Source organism: Gadus morhua, chromosome 9, assembly GCF_902167405.1.
Source record: "Gadus morhua chromosome 9, gadMor3.0, whole genome shotgun sequence".
Taxonomy (NCBI): Eukaryota; Metazoa; Chordata; class Actinopteri; order Gadiformes; family Gadidae; genus Gadus; species Gadus morhua.
In genome coordinates, this window is record NC_044056.1 from 8,390,495 (window position 1) to 8,392,994 (window position 2,500).

Below are 2,500 nucleotides of genomic sequence, written 5' to 3' on the forward strand. Positions count from 1 at the left end.
AGCAACAGGCCAGAACTGCCGTGTGACAAGAGAGGCTGGTCAGGCTTCGGGAGCAGGGGCAGACGGGGGTGTTGGGTGGTGTTGGGGGTGGTGTTGCTGTTGGTGGTGGGTGAGGACCACAGGATGCGCTTGACACACTGAGTTATCTGCTGTCAGTGTTAATGAGGATCCCCTCGCCGCTCGGTGGAAGGATGTTTTCCTGTGTGGGCCCTGTGTGTGTACGTCCTGTCTCGGTGCTATTTCAGCCCGCCACCTGGGTGTGTTTTTGGGGGGGTTGTTTGTGTTTCAGTGTGTATTTTTCAGTGTGGGTGTGTATGTGTATGCACACGTTTTTACAAATGGTGTAGACAGGAGGGGGTGGATGTATGTATGTTTGTGTACCAACTTGAATACTTTGTATAAATTGTAGTGCTATTGGAGTGGAGATTTTTATGATAATCAAGCTAAAATGTTATCAGAGTTCATATCCTATCATATGGGTCCACATTCCTTACCCATGACTCCTGATTCAGCTGTCCTGTGTGATATCCCTGTCCCCTAATGAGCTACACACCCAGCCTCCCACATGAACAAAGCCTCTCCCTCCAGTAGAGAGCAGAGCAGGGCTAAACTGTTGTTAACCCGTGCAGCTGGGACATCGAGGGGGCGAGCTACGGCACCCACTGTGGCGAGATCGAGTCGGGCTCGGCGATGGTGTTCGACCAGGAGGGACGGAGGAGGGTCTGCACGCCGTACCTGGACACCACCGCCTACGGAAACCTCCGCTTCCACTTCACCATGGGTACGCGACTGGGTGTGGTCCCCTATATAGGTCGGATCCGCAAATGCTTACAAGTCTGGAAGATCTCAGTTAATTTTTTCGATTTCCAAGTGTTATCAAAGTGAAGGAAATTGGCTGCCCTTCCATGCCCTTCGAGCAAAGGCAGGGCGGTGGTGCTGAGGTGTGTTTGTGTGCAGGCGGAGGGGAATGTGATCCGGGGGAGTCCCATGAGAACAACGTGGTCCTGTTTGGAAGGTCTGAGGGGAGGAGGGAACGAGTGGTGCTGGACACCCTGCCATACTCCTCCTACAGGGTGAGACACACACACACGCACGCACGCACGCACGCACGCACGCACGCACGCACGCACACACACACACACACACACACACACACACACACACTCTTGTACTGTTCAACACACAAAGGCACAAACACGCACGCACACACAAACACACACGTATACTGTTCCATTCACACACACGCACATACACACACACACACACACAAGCACACACGCACACACAGACACTCATATATTCTTACACACACACACACACACACACACATACACACACACACACATCTTTTCAATAAAAACACTGAAATATGCAGACACACACAACCTTAAAGACTTAAGGTTTATCATAGCAAACCTTAAAGTATACACGCGCATACACACAAACATTTTCACCTTCACATTCTCACACTCAACACTATCACACTAAGCCCACCCTTATCCCCGAGCGGACATTTAACCACACTCCCCTCTCCCCTCCACCCAGACCCCCGGGTTGGTCTCGGTGGGGCTGCCCACTGAGCTCCAGACCCCCGTCACCCAGTTCTGCCTGGAGCAGCGGACCCACGGGGGCCTCCACCGCCACGTGTGGGCGCTGGACTTCATGCAGCTGCTGCCGGTGCTGCCCGGTACCAACACCCACGTGGCGCAGTTCTCCATCAACCTGGGCTGCGGCTCCTACCAGCCCGCCAACAGGTGGGGCCCCCGGCCTTCACTAACACACGCACGATGCTAACGCGAAACCCGAACCTCACACTACTGTGGAATGTGTGTTTATGTTTTACATTTACGTTAACATTTAGGGCTTTTACTGGACGCTTTTATCAAAAGAAACTTACAATAAGTACATTTGTCAAAAGTAAGAGAAACAACACTATATCGCTGTCAGTAAACTAAGGATTTCCATAGAAACAAGTGCCAAGCATTAATACTTGCTAGCTAATTCTTATGCTCATAAATTGAAGAGATATGAATCATCAATACCGTTTAAAAGGTCAACAAACCGAGCTCAAAAAGTTGATTCCAAGTTTCTTTACTAAGAAAAAGTGTGTTACATGTCAATTTAGGCTGAAAGAAATTATTCGAAGATCAATGCATACGATGTAGAGATTAGACAATCGATAACAATGAATGAATCTCGTTTGGTGTTAGCTGACAGATCAGTCAAAGGATAGTTGTGATTTAGGCAGTGAGGTTTGGATTCTGACAGCTCAAAGCGATATACTGTAGAAAGATATCAATGTGTTTGTGTCTGTGTATAGAAGAGCTCACTGTAATATCGATAAAGTCTCAAATGTCAATACACTTTCCACCAATTGTTGATTCTAACGGTAATATTAAATATCCATTATAGACCCGTTCAAGTTGGAGAAAAGAGTTTGGAAAATATTTCATCATTGTAAGTGGGATTTTATAGTATTTTTAGTAATCCCTTGTTTAGT

At 48.1% G+C, this 2,500-nt stretch overlaps 1 protein-coding gene across 6 annotated transcripts in view; it reads left to right on the plus strand.

Moving 5' to 3' along the window:
- reln (reelin) overlaps window positions 1-2,500 on the plus strand; it is a 108,037-nt gene that overhangs the window by 63,042 nt on the left and 42,495 nt on the right. For all 6 annotated transcript variants that reach the window (XM_030365844.1, XM_030365846.1, XM_030365845.1 and 3 more), the window contains exons 12-14: window positions 630-781; window positions 958-1,073; window positions 1,546-1,754. In XM_030365844.1, coding sequence (XP_030221704.1) covers window positions 630-781; window positions 958-1,073; window positions 1,546-1,754 — 477 coding nt within the window. The remainder of the gene's footprint in view (window positions 1-629; window positions 782-957; window positions 1,074-1,545; window positions 1,755-2,500) is intronic.